The sequence below is a fragment of the Dipodomys spectabilis genome, unplaced genomic scaffold, assembly GCF_019054845.1.
Source record: "Dipodomys spectabilis isolate Male_0828 unplaced genomic scaffold, ASM1905484v1 ptg000178l, whole genome shotgun sequence".
Classification (NCBI taxonomy): Eukaryota; Metazoa; Chordata; class Mammalia; order Rodentia; family Heteromyidae; genus Dipodomys; species Dipodomys spectabilis.
Window position 1 is genome coordinate 7,415,913 of NW_024870855.1, and position 21,549 is coordinate 7,437,461.

The 21,549-nt window shown below is 50.6% G+C and overlaps 1 protein-coding gene across 2 annotated transcripts in view; it reads right to left on the reverse strand.

Annotated features, from left to right (window-relative positions):
• The window catches only part of LOC122120726 (engulfment and cell motility protein 1-like), a 135,457-nt gene that overhangs the window by 55,626 nt on the left and 58,282 nt on the right, over nt 1-21,549 (reverse strand). For both annotated transcript variants that reach the window (XM_042694952.1, XM_042694951.1), the window contains exon 5: nt 3,671-3,706. In XM_042694952.1, the coding sequence (XP_042550886.1) occupies nt 3,671-3,706 (36 nt within the window). The remainder of the gene's footprint in view (nt 1-3,670; nt 3,707-21,549) is intronic.

Genomic DNA, 21,549 nt, shown 5'->3' on the forward strand with positions numbered 1-21,549 from the left:
AAAATGATTTTTGAAATTCTGTTCTATTTCAAAGGTCGTGATACTGGCAGAAGCCCATCCAAGGGGAGATGACTCTCAGAGGAGGACCGTGATTCAGAGACCAGAGGGGAGGATACACACTGGACAGACATGGCTATGTGGTGATCTCTGGAGCCACACATAGGGGCCCCCACATCAAGCTCTAAGTGAATTCTCCAACACTACAGTCTCCCCATTCATGAGGATGATGATCGTGGTGGTGAGGACAATAGTGATCTTCATTCAGAGAGAAGAAGACTGGAGAAAAAAATGAGCTAGCCTAGTCCTGGGATCAGGAACAGTATGTGGCAAGTGCTAAGTTAACAGCCATGTGCCTATTACCTGAGACAGCGGCATAATAGTAGCATTGTGGATGCAGGAAGCTCCTGGTTTTCAAACGTTTTGCCATCAATGTGGAAAAAGTCGAGAGGGAGAAAACATACAAGGGAGAAAAGTACATGGAAAAGCCAGATGGAAAAACCAGATGGAAAAGCAGCCTATGTCTCTGGCTTCCTGCACACAGGCAGTCCCAATCTCACAGGGGCCCTAGGTGGCACCAGAGGCCAGGCCTCAAAGACAAGCTCCCAACAGGAAACTAAAATGACGGAGAGAACAAATAACTAGACAGCAAGGTGGATGACGACTCAAAACAGTAGCAAGACAGGTTAAATAAAAGTTCCAGGATAATTCACTCTACAAAGGATGAGTTATAAGAGAACAAGTGTTAGAGTGCAAAAATAACAGAAACTGCCTTAGGAAAAATAAGATAAATGCAATTAGTAAGATGTATGAATAGAAACTGGGCAGGAGTCAGTATTACAGTACTGTGAAAACATTATTACATAATAATGTATTAGTAGCGATAAATACTTTGTTAACTTACACACGAAGAGAAAAACAATCACATAATAATGAATAGTTGGCATTTGCTCAAATCTGACATAATAAGATTTGAAATGCTACAGGTTCTTCACATACCTGCCACAGACTCCACTCAGACCAAGATCTTTGCCTTGGTGTCAGCGGTTAAAGACAGCAGTTAGAGAACCAGGAGAGAACAGAAAGAAAAGGAATGAGCCCACAACTGGGCTCAAGCTGGTCTTCTGTTTTGTTTCATTGACAGCACTGGGGTTTGAGCACAGGGCTTTGCACTCATTCAGCTGGCGCTCCACCATTTGAGCCACATACCTAGCCCTTTATGCTATAGTCATGTTTCAAACAGGGTCTCACATTTATGCCCAGGCTGGCTTGGATGACAAACTTTCTGTTCATGTTTCCCATTGTACCTGGGATGACATCACCATACCCAGGTTTTCATTGGCTAAAAAGGAGTACAGAGAACTTTTTGACCACAGGAGCCCCCAAAAATCACAATCCTCCCGATTTCATCCTCTTGAGTAGCTCCGATTACAGACATGAGCTACTGTGCCTGGCTCAAATGCTTCTTGACATTCCCAGTTAGCCACCTGGCCTGGGAATACAAATAAACTTGTGTCCAGATATTAGTCTTCCGTAGCTACTTTAAGAGCAAATGTCTTCCCTCTAATTATCTGAAAGCAAATGTCTCTACTTCTTACCTACCTGCTCAATGAAAGGCTAATCTAAATGGCCAGAAGGAGCCCATCTGAGGACAATCAATCTGCCCTAAAGAAATCCAGTTTGTCTATAGACTCTCCAGGCAGGCTTTAAGGACCTTTGGGGGTAGGATGGAAAGTAGGAAGAACATCATGTGTTTTCCAGATCTCCAAGTGGTGTTAGGGATCAGGATACCCGCTCTATGGCTATCAAGGAAGTGAAACACTGTTTCAGAGACGGCAGGTAAGGCTCTCCATACTTACAGTGGTCCATTTCTGTGAGTGATTAACAAGTGGGAGAAAGGGCATTTCATGTCACTCACCCACTGAGGAGGTCACAGGAAGTGACCTGGTCCACTCAGTAATGTGAGAGATAGACAGACAGACGGGACATATTGACGATAGAAGACAGAGACAGAGAAAGAATTGATCCAAGATAGAAATGATAGAAAATAGATTTGTAGATGATAAAAGAGAGATGTTACATAGATACGTAGATGATAGGTATACATAAATGATAACTAGAATTATATGACCTCCTATAAACTACATACATATGCATATAAGACACAAAATACATTCAATATAAAAATATGTAAAATGTTCATATACTACATAACAAAATGCATAATACACATATGTGTGATAGAACATTATATAATACACTGTATGTAGTTCTCTATATTAAACATCTATTTCCCTGGAATAAGTTATGTTTTTCCTGAGGAAGAGCTTTTCAGACTTCAACTTCAAGCCGTCAGCAACAAGAAAAAGATGGCATGTTCAAATATGGTTACATTTCAAAAGAAAGGCCCTTTTTCAAATAAGGTGGCTGGAAGAGCTGTCCTGGAACCCTCACATTGGGGTATTCATCTCCACTTCCAGAGAGGAGAGATTCAGACTCCCAGGAGAGAAGGCAGAAGCCAGCTTCCGACCTCCACACTCCATCTGTATAGGATACCATGCTTGGAAAGCACTATAAAAGAAAAGCAAGCGCTTGGCACATTCTGGAACATTTTTATTTCCTGGGTTTATTTGTTTTTATTATGTGCTAGGCTAAAGACTTTTACAGTAGTGACTGCCACAAAGGGAAGCGTCTGCAAACTACATACCGGGCCACCGTCTCTGTCACAGCCAGCCGCACACCATGTGTGCTGCAATGACTCAATGAAATGTTTCTCAACTTACTAGGGATCATCTTCCTTCCAGAAAAATCCAGCCAGTCTCAAAACAAGCATCTAAATTTATGCTGCCAACTTTTTCAGAGCAGAGTGCATCCCAATGTTTCCATGGAATGATGTACCCAATACAGACTGGAGAAAAGAAAGGAAAGGCAACTTTTAAAGCTATCCTACAGGCTCATGCCTGTAATCCTAGCTACTCACTAAGCTGAGATATGAGGATCACGGTTCAAAGCCAGCCCTGGCAGACAAATCTATGAGACTTTTATCCCCAATTAACAAATAAAAAGCTAGAAATGAAGGTGTGCCTCAAGCGGTAAAGTACTAACTATGAGCAAGGAAGCTAAGCAACAGCATAAGGTCCTAAGTTCAAACTCAAGTAGCAACACAAAAGAAGGAGGAAGAGCAGATGGAAGAGGAGAATTATCAGGAGTGAAATCAGCACACAAGTGATCTAGAACAAATATTTTTCAATCTATGCATCAGTCTCAAATACTTTTTAGATGTAGTGCTTTTCCTTCTTTCTGAGTCACTGTTAAAAACCAAAGCCTTCAAACTCTGAACATCACATAAGCCACAAAAGAAGAAAGCTCGGCTTAAAGTCATATATAAAACTCTACCCAGAAGTGCTATAGAGGGAGGAAGGCCTGTGTAATCATTTAGTGGTAACCAACAATAAATACTCTCTGCCACAAGGGAAAAAAACAAACAAACAAGGAAGTAGATTCATTAAAAAAAAAAACTGTTTTAAAAACATCGAACAAAAAGGAAAAAAGTAACTTACTCAAAATATGTAGATGCATAGTTATAAAGTAAGCCAGAGGACAGGTTTTAATTATGCAGACAGGAAAAAAGGAAGTATTAAGATTATAACATAATTTAATCATAGATTCTTACCAAGGCTTCATAATCTTCTGCAATTTCTGGTATTGGCTGTAAAATTTAAAAACAACCATGAGGAACATGTTTAAAAGCAGTGATAGTCAATTCATACAAACAATGTATCTGGAAGAAAACTCAGGATTAGAACCAGGAGGGCCAAACTGCTCCTCAGCCACTCAGTGCATTTCAATACATCATTCAAAGGGATAAATGGACATTAAATCATGATAGGAAGCAACAAAAATACAAGGAACAAACTAATTACTTACACCAGCCATCACATTTACTTACAAGTAGCTCTATTTGAACCAATATGGGTTCATGGTTGATGAGGAGAAACCCCCATGGGTAATAAGAAGTCCAAAGGAACAGGACTTAAAACAATGACTGAGTAGCTTTCTCTTGTAATATGCCAGCTGACTGTCTTGGTCTTGTAAGAGAAGGCCCTGCAGTTTGCTAAAATACCTGTTGTACTTATGTGCCACAAATAGGACATAGTGGAAGAGAAATAATCTGAACCCACAGGTACTAGTGAAAGTCTAGCCAAAGATATAATATGGGTCCAGTTATGAGAAAATGATACAAACCAGTAGGAAGATGTGTATGTTTCAATGGCAAAACTGCAGTATCTGTAACATACCCTCCTGGGTCATCAGATTCTAGTCCCACTGTCTTTGAGCTGTTTTACAATGTATAGGTAGGTAGATGGCAGGCAGGCAGGCAGGCAAGCAGGCAGAAGATGGGAGGAAGGGAGGAAGGGAGGAAGGGAGGAAGGAAGGAAGTCAGAGAGGAAGGGAGGGAGGGAGGGAAATAAAAGAATGGATGGTGGATGGATGAACAGATGGATGGGCAAATAAATGATGGATAGGCAATGGAAAAAAGGAAAGGAAGGAAAGGAAAGAAGGAAAGAAGGAAGGAAGGAAGGAAGGAATCAATCAATCCCTGGCTCCATCCATCCCCTCTGAAAGTGATTTAATTGGCTTCTGCCTGATGATAGAAAACCAGTTTGGCCTCCAATTGCAATTCACCTCCATCTTCTTTCCTCCATATATAACTTGTAGTCTTTTGATTTTTTTCTTGAAACGATTATAACTTCTGCCTAGTTCTCTCATTTCAAATAGCTAAATTCTTTTATCACCTGTTCATATGTGTATCTGTATTTTCTCTGGAAATAATCTTTAACAAATTATCTTTTAATAAACCCAGTTGAAAGATGGTCTACTTGCCTGGCACCAATGGCTCATGCCTGTAATCCTAGATACTCAGGAGGCTGAGATATGAGGAATATGGGCCAAAGCCACTCAGAAATGGCACTGTGGCTAAAGTGGAAAAGAGCTAGCCTTGAACAAAAAATTAAATAAAGTTCAAGGATAGCATCCAGGCCCTGAGTTCAAACCCCACAATTGTCACCAAATAGACAGACAGACAGACAGACAGACAGACAATCTACTAAACTGCTAACTTAGAGAGTCTTAAAAAAATGTCCAAGTCATCCAAGAAAGAACAACTATGAAAGAGTTTCAGACTGGGAGACTGAACTATTGGGGGGAGTTAGACCATAAGATGCACCCAGGACAACTTGTACAACTTGAGTGGGGACTAGAGGCATGCCTCAAGTGGTAGAACACCAGCCTGTGAGTGAAAACTTGAGTGGAATCTGCAGGTGAAAGACACCTTGCGGTTCCCCACTCTGTTCCTGTGAATTTTCCTTAGGTTTGAAACTTCCGTTCCCACACATGATATCAAGCCAGGATTGCAAAGATATGCTCTGGCTTGAGACCAGAGCATGCATGGGGTTCTATGTGTTCATGTCCTCTGGAGACCAGTGCAGAGAGCAAACCACCTGACTGTGGGCAGGCAAGCCTAGGGAAAGAACGCTGAAACCAACACCCTCTCTAGTCATGCCCCACTCCTACCTCTTTCCAAGCCCCTACTATGGCAGTTTAATCTTGAGGGTGATTAGTGCTCAGTTGATAGCTGGGATTTTTCCCTAGTGGTAGGGAAACCTTCGGCCAGTTCCAACCAAGATGAAGCCACCTGCACAGCAGATCCTTGTGCATCCTTAGCCTGACCTTTGCCCAACAAACTCCTATGCAGGGCTTCTTGCACATGCCCTGCATCTTAGACATGTGCTTAAATCTACGGGATGACAGCTGTGTGCATACGCAGATCCCATCGACCAGTGTGGTGAGTCACTGTTGCTCATTTCCCTAAGATCAGCCCACTGTACATACAGAGAACTCCCGGACACTCTCCAAATCCTGGAAAGCTAAGCACATGTTTCCTCTTAAAGGAGCACAGAATACAAGCCTGCTTGCTATTTCCCTCAATGCTGTGTTTTCTGTATTACATTCTTCCTTGCTCTGCAACTTTTACTTATGTGTGTTTGTGTGCACTGCACACATGTGGGCATGTCCATGCAACATGTGTCATTCAATTCTTTGTTTTAGACACCAAGAATCACTCCGGGATTTTCACCTCTCCCCCTCCCCCAATAACATGTTTTCCCACATTCCCAAAAGCTACATGCTTGCTGTGACTTCAGAAAAAGTTCTGTTGTGGCATGTGTTCCCTCTCCCTCCCTCTGTCTCTTTCCAAGTACAGTTTATGTTTTTAAGAAAACAAAGAAATGTGAGCAGAAAATCTGCAGCTGGTAGAAAGGCTAAGGTTTCCCAGAGGTCAAAAATCTCTTGCTCCAGCCTGAGGAATGAATGCCACTGTTCCTCTTTCAACAGCAAAGGTTAGCCAGGGAGGGGTTGCCCTATAAAGGGATTTTCTGGGGACTTCGACAAAGCCTGCCTAGGCCGGCCTCTTGGGCCTTTGTGATGGAAATTCCTGGCTGGGCCCCAGAGAGGCAGAGAGGGGCAACTCCAATCAGGACTACCCCATGCTTTACCCCTAGCAAACTAGCACCCCAGCAGAGGGAGCTAGAAAGATGCTGCAACCTCACAGCTAGGGCAGAACACAGGACCACAGAAGCATCTTCTGGCTCAGTCTGGGGTTTGCTGGCGCTGGTCATGGCCTCTTTAAGAAATGCAACACCTGCCAGGCGTTGGTGGCTCACGCCTGTAATCCTAGCTACTCAGGAGGCTGAGATCTGAGGATCACGGTTCAAAGCCAGCCCGGGCGGGAGAGACCATGAGACTCCTATCTCCATTAAACCACCAGAAAACCGGAAGTGGCGCTGTAGCTCAAGTGGTAGAGAGCTTGCCTTGAGCTGAAGAGCTGAGCGACAGCGCCCAGGCCCAGAGTTCAAGCCCCACGACCGACCAAAAAAAAAAAAAAAAAGAAATGCAACACCTGCCTGGTGAGTCAGGCTTTGCTGCTAAATAGTAGACAGAGCCACTTAACCCATCCTGGACCTCCCAGAACAGATGCATCCTCTGAGAAACGGTGATTTCCATGAAAACTGACAGTGGCTTGCAAAAATGTGCCAACCAAAGCCAAGCCTACTGTCACACACATCTTGGGGTTCTCTCCCCCTCTCCATCCCCCCCACCCCCATCCCTCCTGCCTGTGCCAGGCCTAATTCAAGGTCAGAGATAAAATTTGGTACTCAAAGAATATACACTTGGCTCCAATCCCATTCTCAAAGGTAAGGGCCAAGACACTTGAGGGCACACCAAAGTTCAATGCATGGGAATGAAGGTAGTTTTCATACATACCTGGTGTGAAAGACAACTGGAATAATAAAAGTTTAATCTGAGACTCTTTTTAAAAATCAATATCAATAGAAATAAGCACTAATATATACTGTCTTGTATTCTTTATATGTCTGTGGATGTGATGTGTGTGTGTGTGTGTGTGTGTGTGTGTGTGTCCTAGGACTTGAACTCAGGGCCTGTACCATCCCTGAGCTTTTGTGCCCAGGGCTAGTTTTCTACCACTTGAGTCTCAGCTCCGCTTCCAACTTTTTGATGGTAAACTGGAGATGAGTCTTACAACTTTCCTGCCCAGGCTGGCTTTGAACTATGATCCTCAGATCCCAGCCTCCTGAGTTACTAAGATTACAGGCATGTGCCACTCCCACCTGCCTAGCGTAATGTTTTTTGGTTTGTTTTTTAAGTTTTAAAATGTATATCCTTCTGAGTACGCAATCCATTTTTCAAAATAATTCTACTAGTCACTAGCTTTTAGTTAAAGCAGATTAGAGGGCTGGGAATGTGGCTCAGTGGTAGAGTGCTTGCCTAGCATTCATGAAGCCCTGGGCTCAATTCCTCAGTACCACATACACAGAAAAGGCTGGAAGTGGTAATGTGGCTTAAGTGGTAGAGTATTAGCCTTGAGCAAAAGAAGTTCAGGGACAGTGCCCAAGCCCCATGATTAAAAACAACAACAAAAAAGATAGTTATAGTACTGAAAAGGCAGATTAGAAAATCTTTCAAAAAATAACAATATAAAATGTCCTATAATAAGGTAAGGGCTAATTACAGTGTCTATATCCTTCAAATTATTATATTGTGAATCCCTTGTATGTCAGTAAAGCTGTAAAGATACATAACTGTGATCATATACAGGTATAGTCATACACAGCTCTAAACCATCCACAGGTAATAAAAACAATGGTAGGAATATTTAATCACATAGAACTTTTGGTAGGTACAAAAAAAGCAAGTTATAAAGAGAATGAATATTACACTTCTACTTTTGTACATCTTGTGTACATTTAAAGTCATAAAAAATTGGGTGCTCGTAGCTATAATCCTAGCTACTCAAGAGGCTGATAGTTGATGATCTCGGTTCCAAGTGGAGGTGTGACTTCAGTAACTAGAAAATGTTAGCCTTAGGCAAAAAGAAAAAAAAATCCAAGCAAGAGCACAAGGCCCTGAGTTTAAGCCCCATTATCAGTACAAAAGTAAAATAAAATAGAAAATACACTCACACAAACACACACACACACACACACACACACACACACGACCTTACAGGTGGCTGTGGGGAGAGCACAGATGACAAAGAATTCCTGTGTTTGATGCTTCCTGTCTGTTTTCCTGAAGGAACGATGGTTTCTTTAAAAGGACTGTGAGCTCTTTGGAAACAGGGATTTTGCTTTTGCCAATCTGGCTGCAGGGCTGAATCATTTTCCAGTGGTGTTATTTTCTTGACACAGAGCCAACTGGAAAGGGAACTAAGTGACTGTCCTTTGTTCTAGGAGACTTCCTTGCTCTGGGTCCCAGGGATAATAAACTGACAATTCAACAGTAGAAGGATTCAGAGGAAGCAGCCCAATTGTCTGTGTGTGGGAGCTCAGAAACCCACAGGGCTGTGTTAAAAGCCACACAAGAGCAGAGAGAGTCCCTATCTTGGCACTTGGGAGTTGCAGGGCCCCCGTTTTCCCATTCAACTCAAATCAGATCAGATCAATTCCTTCAAAACATCTTTGTATGATCATCTTTGTTTCCTCCTCAGCATCCCTAATTGTGCTGAGGTTGGAGCAATGGCCTTCCCCAGAACTCTCCTTGCTTTTCAAACCTCAGTGTCAATCAGAAACTAGGAATGGTCGGGTGCCCATAATCCTAGCTACTCAGGAGGCTGAGATCTAATGATCATGGTCCAAAACCAGCCTGGACAGGAAATTCTCTGAGACCTCTCATCTCCAATTAACCACCAAAAAGCTGGTAGTGAAGCTGTGGCTCATGAGGTAGAGCATTAGCACTTGGCAAAAAAGCTCCAGAACAGAGTCTAGACCCCAAGTTCTAGCCTCAATATCAGGAGAAAAAAATAACAATGCAACTAGCAAATACCACAGGGATGGACATTTTCCAATTACTCCATCATTGCTCTATGCATTGTGGCCTCTCTGGATAACTGTAGAAAGATATGGAAACACACAGCCTTGAGTGAAGACAAGTAGGCAGGCAAGCAATCACTCAGTCTCATTATTACTAAAGGGAAGAAATCCTAGCTCTGTTTTCTCTATGGTTCTGAAAACTTTTCCACAGACTGGCCAGCAGAGGGATTCTCTTCCTTCCCACATGGAAATCTGCATGCCCAGGGCCAGGAGTCCTCACTAAAGACCTCTCCAAATGCAAGAGTGATTTAGAATCTGTGGTGTCTGTTCCGAAGGGTTCTTGGGAATAAATTAAAGTCTTGCTATTTAATTTAACTGAGAAGCCAGGTTGCCTTATAAGAAAAAATATCTTTCATTCTATCTCTCTGTTTTTTTTCTTTACATCTGAACAAAAGTTGTGATAAATCGCTTTGGATCAAATGAGCCATCTCTGAGGACTGCAAAAGACAGGAAAGGTAACCTGAGGCTCAGCTCCTCCTTCCCCCATCTCCAAAGCAGCTTGGCTTTGAACTAATATAAAACAGTGAAGGAAGAACTGAAGGAGACGCAGAGGTAAGACGATCCTTCCCAGGAACCCGGTGTGATGGGAAAAACCAAGACAACAATGCAAAACAGTAACACTTCCAAAGATCTGGCCTTGTGTCTGTCTGCCTGTCCCTGAAAAACAGGACTTCATGCACCCACTTGCAATGCTAACTGTGTGCTCATGAAGGCAAAAGGCCGTAAAGGGTCAAGAGGTCAGAGGGCGTGGGGCCTATGGGTTGGTGAGGTCAATGGGGACTGGGCATCGCTGAGTGGGGGGATGGGGGAGGGCCTGTCATGTCACGTGACCTCACTTCCTTGGTGACCAACAGCCACAGAACTCGGAACCCCAGTTGCCCAGTTGCCCTCGACTGAAGAGACGGTATCCTCTTGCTGTCTCTTCCACAGAGGGAAAGGCGACTATGTTTAGCTGCTGTTGTCCATGGCTTAGAGGCCGTGGGAGACACCCTGAACGTGGCCACCACCCCGAACGTGGCCACGAGGCTCCTCGTGCTCAGAGCGCCCCGCAGCGCCTGAGACGCTGGGTCAGATCACATGCCACGCCAACAAGAATATTCGGCCGGCGGCGCTCAAGCGTATCACACAGCCCACGGGATGTGTCGGGCCCTGAACGCCACATGGCCCGCGTACGGGCCGATCGTCACGGACCAGGCCTGGGCTCTCACGGGCTAGCCATGACCGCGGCACCGCTGCTCAGTCCTGGAGAGGTTCGCAGAGGCCAGCCCACCACTGTGAGTACCCTGAGCCCAGGGGATGCCCTGCCCCGTGGAGACCACATGGCTGTCCCATGGGCCGGTCCAGACAGTTGGGGCCACAGCTCTGACAGCCTCAATTCCACGGATGAACCACCGCCTCCACTCAGTCCTGGGGAGGTTCACCGCTCATGGGCTGGTCCAGACTCTCAGGGCCACAGCTCTGACAGCTTCTCTTCCACCAAGGCGCCGCTTCCTCTGCTCAGCCCTGGGGAGGTTCGCCATAGCCAGCCTCCGACTAACAAAGTGAGTGCCCTGATCAACTCCAAGTCCTTCCTCTTCTGCCCAGGCCCGGGTGTGACTGCTCAGGCCTGGGCAGCAGTGGGCCTCCGTGGGGTCTGCATAGGGATGACTGATAACGCACAGGGGCCTGTCAGAACCAGAGCCCTCTCTCTTGGCACCTTGCCTCGGGTGTCTAGGAGGGAAACATTCCTGAGCTGTCCCCACCCTCCTCTCATTTGCCCGCTCCTGCCAGTGCCTAAGAGCCATCAACCCTGCAAGATCATGGGGCTCACTGCTGTCCAGGGAGGGCCGGGTCCCTAGCATTTCCACCCAGCCACAAACAGCCCCAACAGCGGCCACACACCATGTCCCTCCCTCCCTCCCATCCTCACCTTCACGCTTCTTGCTGACCCTGTGGCCTCCCCTGTCTTTGCAGGCCTCCTCACGGGACCTAGGCCAGGATGACACCAGCTGGACCTCCGTCACATACACCCGGACCATCAGGCGCAGGCGTTGGTCAGTCACCCGGGTGAGTGTGCATGTGTGTCCATTCCTCCAAGGACATCTAGCCCACACATCACACTCACACTGGGCCGCGCTTGGACAAAGTCATGCAGGGCTGTCTCTGCCAGCCCCACAAAGCAATAGCTCCCACTGCAGACCCTGTACTGCCTTGGCAGGGACAAACCACTGCCAAACAGTCCATCACCCAACGTAATCCAGCTCCATGCCCCCTAGCCACACTTGCCAACCACTCTAACACTCACCACACGAGAAAGCGGCTGGCTGCCCACATGTGCACCTAGGTAGCTCTTGGGCTTTGGCTGCATTGCCACATGTCCCCTCCTGCCTACTCCTGGGCTCACCCACCACCTCTCAGCCCTTGTGCCAGGGACCTAACAGCTTCTGCACCTTTGGTAGGCTTTCCCTGCCCATCCTCATGTGGGAGGCTTGCTTCGAGCAACTTAAAGGGCACACACACTATTGCAGGCTCCCAGTGTCTTGTGTGTGTGTGTGTGTGTGTGTGTGTGTGTGTGTGGATTCGAATTCGAGTTAGCCTGTGTGTATGGGAGCAGGAGTGCACGTGTGTGCTGGTGTGCAGGTGTATGTGTTGGAGAGAGAAAGAGACACAGACAAAGACAGAGAGACAGAGGGAGGGACAGAGACAGAGAGACAGAGGGAGGGACAGGGACAGGGACAGAGAAAAAACCCATGCCTGCTTTTCCCATGCCCTCCTAAGGCAGTGGGGTTTGTTCTGAGCTCCAGCTCTCCCCCAAGCCTCCAGCGGGGTTCTCCCGTCTTTTTTGAAAATCCAAGCAATTCTGTATCTCCCTAGACTGAAAACGGGCTGCTGGTCCTGAGCCTGGAGGAAACTTCTAGGAGCTGGCAAATAAGGATTACTTCTTCCCAGGGGCTTGTGGACCCAACACCTGGGCTTCTGCAGAGCTGCGGCTCCGTGGCCCCCATGGAAGCACTGTGCTCCAGGCAAGAGGCTGTGAGTGTGACCAGGTGAGCATCATCCTGCAAGGCTCTGGCTGCCATGGGCAAGCCACAGCTCATCGAGACTCTTTCCTGGGCAGGCGGGAGGGTGGGTATGTAGCAAGCACTGGAGGACCTTCACTGTGCTGTGGCCCCTTTGCCTTTTCCTCAGGTGCTCGGTGGCTGGCTGGGTGCTGCTGAGCCTTAGCCCCAGGCCAGATGGATGCCAATGTGGGCTGCAAAGGCCCATCGGGAGCTCTCCCAGAGAATGCTCTCTGATGCAGCTGTTGCCATTGATCAGCCCTGACCAGCCAAGGCCGGTGAGTCCCGGACTGGGCCCCTCATCCTTCCTCCTTGGGGGGCAGGCAGACAGTCTACACAGACCCAGAACCCTCTCTCTAGGAGCCAATTCTGGCCACACCATCACCTCTCCTCCTGCAAGCCCTGGGACACACTGGCACACTCACTGGCCAGGCATCAGCCCTGCCGGTCCATGGGGCCCGCTGCTGTCCAGGAAGTGCCTAGTCCCTAAAGCTTCCATAAACAGCCATAAACAGCCCCGACATTGGCCATACACCATGTCCCTCTCTCCCTCCCACTTTCACCTTCATGCTTCTTGCTCGCCTCTTGCTGGCCATCCCTGTCTTTGCAGACCTGCATACAGGACATGATTCAGGACAACCGCAGCTGGACCTCCATCACATACAGCATCACTGTCAGGCCCTGGCTTTGTCAATCATGTGGATGCATGTCGGTTCCTCCAAGGACATCCAACCCACACAACACACTCACACTGGGCTGGGCTTGGACAAAGTCACGTGTCACCCTCCAGCCCCAGCACTTCCTTGGTAGGGACACTGCTGCCAAACAGTTCAGCACCCAATGTAATCCAGGCCCCCATCTCCATGCCCGCTAGCCACACCACACCTACCCACAACTCTGACACTCACCACACGTGAAAGCGGCTCGCTGCCCACATGTGAACCTACGTAGCTCTTGGGCTTTGGCCCAACTGTCACATTTACCCTCCTGTCTGGTCCTGGGTTCACCCACTGCCTCTCAGCCCTTGTGCCAGGGACCTAACAGCTTCTGCACTTTCTCTGTGCTTTCACCATTCATCATCAGGCTGGAGGCTCACTTTCAGCAAACTCAAAGTGCTCACTTACAGCTGCAGGCTCCCGGTGTGAGTGAGTGAGTGAGTGAGTGAGTGAGTGAGTGAGTGAGTGTGTGTGTGTGTGTGTGTGTGTGTGTGTGTGTATGAGGATTCCAGCTAGACCAGCGGTGTGCGAGTGGGAGTACATGTGTGTGCTGGGTGTGGGTATATGTGTTCGAGAGACAGAGAAAGACAGAGAGAGAGAGAGAGAGACAGTGAGACAGAGACTGAGACTGAGACAGAGACAGAGAGACAGCGACAGAGACAGACAAACAGAGGTAGAGACAGAGAGAGAACACATGCCTGCCTTTCCCATGCCTTCCTACGGCAGGGAGTTTGTTCTGAGTTCTAGCCCACCCCCAAGCCTCGAGCAGGTTGATTACAGCTTCTTTGAAAAACCAAACAACTCTGCGTCTCCCCAGGCTGAAAACATTATGCCGGTCTGGAGCAGAGAGGATTTGTACAACCTATGGCAAATGTGCATGATGATACCGTCTTTGCAGGGGATTCAATACCGGGCACCGGCCCCTCTGCACAGACGTGGGTCTTCGGGACCAAGGGAGGCACTGTGCTCCAGTCAAGAGGCCCTGCCTGTGACCAGGTGAGCCTCATCCTGCAAGGCACTGGCTGCCACGGGCAAGCCACAGCTCATCCAGGCTCTGACCCGGGCAGCTGGGAGGGTGGGTGTGTAGCAAGAACTGCCAGGACCCTCCGCCTGCTGTGGCCTCTTTGACTGCCGTTTCCTCCAGGTGCTTGGTGGCTGACTGTCACCCCTACCTCGGTTTGCTGAGCCGGAACTGGTTCCACAGCCACAGTCCGTATAGACGGAAGGATCGGCTCCTGATGCCCATAGGGAGCTGTACCACAGGGTGCTCGTGCATGCAGCTGTCGCTGCCATTGCGTAGCCCTGTGGTGGTTCGCCCTGACCAGCCAAGGCCTGTGAGTCACCTACTGTGCCCTCTCCCTTCTTCCCCAGGGGCAGGCGGGAGGACTCCCCAGACCCGGAACCCTCTCTCTAGACTCGGAGGCAATCCTGGCCTCACCATCCCCTCTCCTCCTACAAACCTTGTGGCACACTTACTCACTAACTGCCCAACCAGCAGCCCTGCAAGGCGTGGGGCTTGGTGCTGTCTGGGGAGATGCTAGGGCCCAAAGTTTCCAGGGGGCCACACCCAGCCTCAACAGTGGCCACTTGTCATGCCCTTGTCTTCCTCCCTGCCTCCCTTCTTTCCCTCCTTAAGCTTCTTGCTGGCCTCCTGACCCTTCTTCCTCTCTTTTCAGGCCTGCACCACATTGACTACATTGCCCCACCACACGGTGGCAAGGCCTGCCTTCACCTGGACATATGCATCTCTCCTATGGAGATGCCAACTCCCAACCTCCCATTCTGGTTGCATCATCTGGAGGCCACTGAGGCAGAGGCTGCAGGTGAGGGACACTGGCCCCGGAGCTGTTCCTTCCAAGGAAGGGATAGCCAGTCCTACTTACACCCATGAGCCCAGGTGCCTGAGCGAGTGTGCATGCATGCAAGTGCACTCCCACAGTCACATGCAACTCAGGCTTGTACAAGGGCACAGGAGAGTGTGTTGCATATGGGGGCCAGATCTGGAGCACAGTGTGTGTGTGTGTGGACAGGAGGGCTGACATCTGGGAAAGACCCAGAACCATCAGTTGTTGGATGCCTTAGGGACCTCCATCCACCGTGGGCCGCCTCAGGGGGCAGAGCTCGGTCTGCAAGGCAGCAGGCAGGGCCGTGTCCCGACACCAACATGGGCTCTCTACCTGCTCTGCTCCTCTTGCAGCTGCGGGGCCAGCTCCAGCCCAGCTGTGCTAACATCTGCTGACTGCACTCCGCCAGTGCCACTGGCCAGACCAAAGCCAGCACGACCAATGCCTTCACCACAAACAAGCAGCCAAAGGCCTCTTCACACCACGCCACAACGAAGCCTTCACCTGCAGCAGCCCTTGCCACACCCCTACCTGCCCTGTTCATCACTAATCCTCTCCCTTCAGTACCTAGACCAGCTGTTTATCTACTCTTATTTATTAAAGTTTATTGAAAAAGATCAAAAGGCACACAATGTCCTCTCATGAAACAAACAAAGAGAGTTCCACTCCGTGGCTTCCAGTGGTTTCCCAGGTGGCGAAGCAGTTGGCACTGTCTACTAGGAAGCACATTCCTCAACCTCTCCCCTTAACAGGACCTCCCCACTCCTCTGCTGCTTCTTCATGGCAGCCAAGGGACTTGTCAATCTGCCCTTGTCTTCATTCCTTACCTCCCTGGTGGCTCCTTATCTGCCCTCCGAGTAGTAGTAGTAGTAGTAGTAGTAGTAGTAGTAGTAGTAGTAGAAGGAGGAATAATAATAATAATAGTTATAGTAGTAGTGCTAGTAGACCTAATGTTCTTAGTAGTTCTAATAGGCTCTGATTCAGGTCACAAGTCTCTGTGTCCCAATGGGAATTGAAAGGGAGAAGAGAACTCACCAGACAAAAGAGAAAGCCTAGCAATCCTCCCAGGGTGGCATGGACTTTCAGAGGACAGGAGTGCACACACAAAGAAGGGCCTACTCCAGCCGCTGTCTGGTCCAATGTGGGGAGAACTGCCCTGGAGGGTACATGTTGGGAACGCCATTCCTTGGGCCCGAAGCACACAAAAGGCCTACCAGCAGCTGTCTTGTTCAGGGATGCATGAGGGGCAAAGAGAAAAGGAGAGCCCGTTGATCCAAAGGACATGAGGCCCTGGGTTCAATTCCTCAGCACCACATAACCAAAAAGGCAAAAAAGCCGGAAGTGGCGCTGTGGCTCAAGTGGTAGAGCGCTAGCCTTGAGCTGAAGAGCTGAGGGACAGCGCCCAGGCCCAGAGATCAGGCCCCACGACAGGAACCCCCCTCAAAAAAAAAATAAAAAATCAGAATTAGTGTAGAAACACAATGTCCCCTTGTATAGGGTCCTTCCGATTCCCAGGGAGATGTGGAGTGGAAAGCTTGTTTGGTCTCCTGGGTGCACACCGGCCTGCCAGGTGGGAAGGGTGGTCACGCGCCCCTCAACCCCCAGACTCCCACCGGGACTGTGTGCTCATGAAGGCAAAAGGCCGTAAAGGGTCAAGAGGTCAGAGGGCGTGGGGCCTATGGGTTGGTGAGGTCAATGGGGACTGGGCATCGCTGAGTGGGGGGATGGGGGAGGGCCTGTCATGTCACGTGACCTCACTTCCTTGGTGACCAACAGCCACAGAACTCGGAACCCCAGTTGCCCAGTTGCCCTCGACTGAAGAGACGGTATCCTCTTGCCGTCTCTTCCACAGAGGGAAAGGCGACTATGTTTAGCTGCTGTTGTCCATGGCTTAGAGGCCGTGGGAGACACCCTGAACGTGGCCACCACCCCGAACGTGGCCACGAGGCTCCTCGTGCTCAGAGCGCCCCGCAGCGCCTGAGACGCTGGGTCAGATCACATGCCACGCCAACAAGAATATTCGGCCGGCGGCGCTCAAGCGTATCACACAGCCCACGGGATGTGTCGGGCCCTGAACGCCACATGGCCCGCGTACGGGCCGATCGTCACGGACCAGGCCTGGGCTCTCACGGGCTACCCATGACCGCGGCACCGCTGCTCAGTCCTGGAGAGGTTCGCAGAGGCCAGCCCACCACTGTGAGTACCCTGAGCCCAGGGGATGCCCTGCCCCGTGGAGACCACATGGCTGTCCCATGGGCCGGTCCAGACAGTTGGGGCCACAGCTCTGACAGCCTCAATTCCACGGATGAACCACCGCCTCCACTCAGTCCTGGGGAGGTTCACCGCTCATGGGCTGGTCCAGACTCTCAGGGCCACAGCTCTGACAGCTTCTCTTCCACCAAGGCGCCGCTTCCTCTGCTCAGCCCTGGGGAGGTTCGCCATAGCCAGCCTCCGACTAACAAAGTGAGTGCCCTGATCAACTCCAAGTCCTTCCTCTTCTGCCCAGGCCCGGGTGTGACTGCTCAGGCCTGGGCAGCAGTGGGCCTCCGTGGGGTCTGCATAGGGATGACTGATAACGCACAGGGGCCTGTCAGAACCAGAGCCCTCTCTCTTGGCACCTTGCCTCGGGTGTCTAGGAGGGAAACATTCCTGAGCTGTCCCCACCCTCCTCTCATTTGCCCGCTCCTGCCAGTGCCTAAGAGCCATCAACCCTGCAAGATCATGGGGCTCACTGCTGTCCAGGGAGGGCCGGGTCCCTAACACTTCCACCCAGCCACAAACAGCCCCAACAGCGGCCACACACCATGTCCCTCCCTCCCTCCCATCCTCACCTTCACGCTTCTTGCTGACCCTGTGGCCTCCCCTGTCTTTGCAGGCCTCCTCACGGGACCTAGGCCAGGATGACACCAGCTGGACCTCCGTCACATACACCCGGACCATCAGGCGCAGGCGTTGGTCAGTCACCCGGGTGAGTGTGCATGTGTGTCCATTCCTCCAAGGACATCTAGCCCACACATCACACTCACACTGGGCCGCGCTTGGACAAAGTCATGCAGGGCTGTCTCTGCCAGCCCCACAAAGCAATAGCTCCCACTGCAGACCCTGTACTGCCTTGGCAGGGACAAACCACTGCCAAACAGTCCATCACCCAACGTAATCCAGCTCCATGCCCCCTAGCCACACTTGCCAACCACTCTAACACTCACCACACGAGAAAGCGGCTGGCTGCCCACATGTGCACCTAGGTAGCTCTTGGGCTTTGGCTGCATTGCCACATGTCCCCTCCTGCCTACTCCTGGGCTCACCCACCACCTCTCAGCCCTTGTGCCAGGGACCTAACAGCTTCTGCACCTTCGGTAGGCTTTCCCTGCCCATCCTCATGTGGGAGGCTTGCTTCGAGCAACTTAAAGGGCACACACACTATTGCAGGCTCCCAGTGTCTTGTGTGTGTGTGTGTGTGTGTGTGTGTGTGTGTGTGTGGATTCGAATTCGAGTTAGCCTGTGTGTATGGGAGCAGGAGTGCACGTGTGTGCTGGTGTGCAGGTGTATGTGTTGGAGAGAGAAAGAGACACAGACAAAGACAGAGAGACAGAGGGAGGGACAGAGACAGAGAGACAGAGGGAGGGACAGGGACAGGGACAGAGAAAAAACCCATGCCTGCTTTTCCCATGCCCTCCTAAGGCAGTGGGGTTTGTTCTGAGCTCCAGCTCTCCCCCAAGCCTCCAGCGGGGTTCTCCCGTCTTTTTTGAAAATCCAAGCAATTCTGTATCTCCCTAGACTGAAAACGGGCTGCTGGTCCTGAGCCTGGAGGAAACTTCTAGGAGCTGGCAAATAAGGATTACTTCTTCCCAGGGGCTTGTGGACCCAACACCTGGGCTTCTGCAGAGCTGCGGCTCCGTGGCCCCCATGGAAGCACTGTGCTCCAGGCAAGAGGCTGTGAGTGTGACCAGGTGAGCATCATCCTGCAAGGCTCTGGCTGCCATGGGCAAGCCACAGCTCATCGAGACTCTTTCCTGGGCAGGCGGGAGGGTGGGTATGTAGCAAGCACTGGAGGACCTTCACTGTGCTGTGGCCCCTTTGCCTTTTCCTCAGGTGCTCGGTGGCTGGCTGGGTGCTGCTGAGCCTTAGCCCCAGGCCAGATGGATGCCAATGTGGGCTGCAAAGGCCCATCGGGAGCTCTCCCAGAGAATGCTCTCTGATGCAGCTGTTGCCATTGATCAGCCCTGACCAGCCAAGGCCGGTGAGTCCCGGACTGGGCCCCTCATCCTTCCTCCTTGGGGGGCAGGCAGACAGTCTACACAGACCCAGAACCCTCTCTCTAGGAGCCAATTCTGGCCACACCATCACCTCTCCTCCTGCAAGCCCTGGGACACACTGGCACACTCACTGGCCAGGCATCAGCCCTGCCGGTCCATGGGGCCCGCTGCTGTCCAGGAAGTGCCTAGTCCCTAAAGCTTCCATAAACAGCCATAAACAGCCCCGACATTGGCCATACACCATGTCCCTCTCTCCCTCCCACTTTCACCTTCATGCTTCTTGCTCGCCTCTTGCTGGCCATCCCTGTCTTTGCAGACCTGCATACAGGACATGATTCAGGACAACCGCAGCTGGACCTCCATCACATACAGCATCACTGTCAGGCCCTGGCTTTGTCAATCATGTGGATGCATGTCGGTTCCTCCAAGGACATCCAACCCACACAACACACTCACACTGGGCTGGGCTTGGACAAAGTCACGTGTCACCCTCCAGCCCCAGCACTTCCTTGGTAGGGACACTGCTGCCAAACAGTTCAGCACCCAATGTAATCCAGGCCCCCATCTCCATGCCCGCTAGCCACACCACACCTACCCACAACTCTGACACTCACCACACGTGAAAGCGGCTCGCTGCCCACATGTGAACCTACGTAGCTCTTGGGCTTTGGCCCAACTGTCACATTTACCCTCCTGTCTGGTCCTGGGTTCACCCACTGCCTCTCAGCCCTTGTGCCAGGGACCTAACAGCTTCTGCACTTTCTCTGTGCTTTCACCATTCATCATCAGGCTGGAGGCTCACTTTCAGCAAACTCAAAGTGCTCACTTACAGCTGCAGGCTCCCGGTGTGAGTGAGTGAGTGAGTGAGTGAGTGAGTGAGTGAGTGAGTGTGTGTGTGTGTGTGTGTGTGTGTGTGTGTGTATGAGGATTCCAGCTAGACCAGCGGTGTGCGAGTGGGAGTACATGTGTGTGCTGGGTGTGGGTATATGTGTTCGAGAGACAGAGAAAGACAGAGAGAGAGAGAGAGAGACAGTGAGACAGAGACTGAGACTGAGACAGAGACAGAGAGACAGCGACAGAGACAGACAAACAGAGGTAGAGACAGAGAGAGAACACATGCCTGCCTTTCCCATGCCTTCCTACGGCAGGGAGTTTGTTCTGAGTTCTAGCCCACCCCCAAGCCTCGAGCAGGTTGATTACAGCTTCTTTGAAAAACCAAACAACTCTGCGTCTCCCCAGGCTGAAAACATTATGCCGGTCTGGAGCAGAGAGGATTTGTACAACCTATGGCAAATGTGCATGATGATACCGTCTTTGCAGGGGATTCAATACCGGGCACCGGCCCCTCTGCACAGACGTGGGTCTTCGGGACCAAGGGAGGCACTGTGCTCCAGTCAAGAGGCCCTGCCTGTGACCAGGTGAGCCTCATCCTGCAAGGCACTGGCTGCCACGGGCAAGCCACAGCTCATCCAGGCTCTGACCCGGGCAGCTGGGAGGGTGGGTGTGTAGCAAGAACTGCCAGGACCCTCCGCCTGCTGTGGCCTCTTTGACTGCCGTTTCCTCCAGGTGCTTGGTGGCTGACTGTCACCCCTACCTCGGTTTGCTGAGCCGGAACTGGTTCCACAGCCACAGTCCGTATAGACGGAAGGATCGGCTCCTGATGCCCATAGGGAGCTGTACCACAGGGTGCTCGTGCATGCAGCTGTCGCTGCCATTGCGTAGCCCTGTGGTGGTTCGCCCTGACCAGCCAAGGCCTGTGAGTCACCTACTGTGCCCTCTCCCTTCTTCCCCAGGGGCAGGCGGGAGGACTCCCCAGACCCGGAACCCTCTCTCTAGACTCGGAGGCAATCCTGGCCTCACCATCCCCTCTCCTCCTACAAACCTTGTGGCACACTTACTCACTAACTGCCCAACCAGCAGCCCTGCAAGGCGTGGGGCTTGGTGCTGTCTGGGGAGATGCTAGGGCCCAAAGTTTCCAGGGGGCCACACCCAGCCTCAACAGTGGCCACTTGTCATGCCCTTGTCTTCCTCCCTGCCTCCCTTCTTTCCCTCCTTAAGCTTCTTGCTGGCCTCCTGACCCTTCTTCCTCTCTTTTCAGGCCTGCACCACATTGACTACATTGCCCCACCACACGGTGGCAAGGCCTGCCTTCACCTGGACATATGCATCTCTCCTATGGAGATGCCAACTCCCAACCTCCCATTCTGGTTGCATCATCTGGAGGCCACTGAGGCAGAGGCTGCAGGTGA